This window comes from Sinocyclocheilus grahami, unplaced genomic scaffold (assembly GCF_001515645.1).
Source record: "Sinocyclocheilus grahami isolate Dianchi unplaced genomic scaffold, SAMN03320097.WGS_v1.1 scaffold4150.1, whole genome shotgun sequence".
Lineage (NCBI taxonomy): Eukaryota > Metazoa > Chordata > Actinopteri > Cypriniformes > Cyprinidae > Sinocyclocheilus > Sinocyclocheilus grahami.
This window is the reverse complement of record NW_015509143.1, coordinates 3,723-4,216: the sequence shown is the minus strand read 5'-3', so window position 1 is coordinate 4,216 and position 494 is coordinate 3,723. Positions and strand designations below refer to the sequence as shown.

General features: G+C 28.9%; 1 protein-coding gene across 1 annotated transcript in view; it reads left to right on the top strand.

The window, feature by feature from the left end:
* LOC107576683 (beta-taxilin-like) overlaps positions 1–41 on the top strand; it is a gene marked incomplete at its 5' end in the record, with an annotated part of 8,099 nt that extends 8,058 nt beyond the window's left edge. The window contains one exon of the mRNA XM_016262826.1: positions 24–41. Within this exon, the coding sequence (XP_016118312.1) occupies positions 24–41 (18 nt within the window). The remainder of the gene's footprint in view (positions 1–23) is intronic.
* Positions 42–494: the final 453 nt, after the last annotated feature.

The window sequence follows — 494 nt, the reverse complement described above, 5'->3', positions numbered from 1 at the left end:
ACTTGCTTGCTTTGGGTTTGCAGACTTTAAAATGTAACTGATCAGTGTTTAAACTTGAGCACAGCTCTGGTGCTGTCAAATCATTAATCACATCCAAAATTAAAGTTTTTGTTTACATAATATATGTATGTGTACTGTGCATATTTGTTATGTATATATTTACCTCATGAACAGTTAATGTTCTCCCATTGTGCAATTAAAGAATGTGCAATAACCTTATACTTATTTATCACCCTAAATCCTAGTACATCCCTACAACTTTATTTTATTTTATTCTATTCCTATTCTATCTATAGCACACCTGTACATACAATTTATTCTTTTTTTGTGGTTTATATTTATGCATGTGTATTTTATTCACATCTTATTTTTATTATTTACATTTACATTTACATTTAGTCATTTAGCAGACGCTTTTATCCAAAGCGACTTACAAATGAGGACAATAAAAGCAGTCAAAACTAACAAATGAGCAACAATATACTGTATAAGTG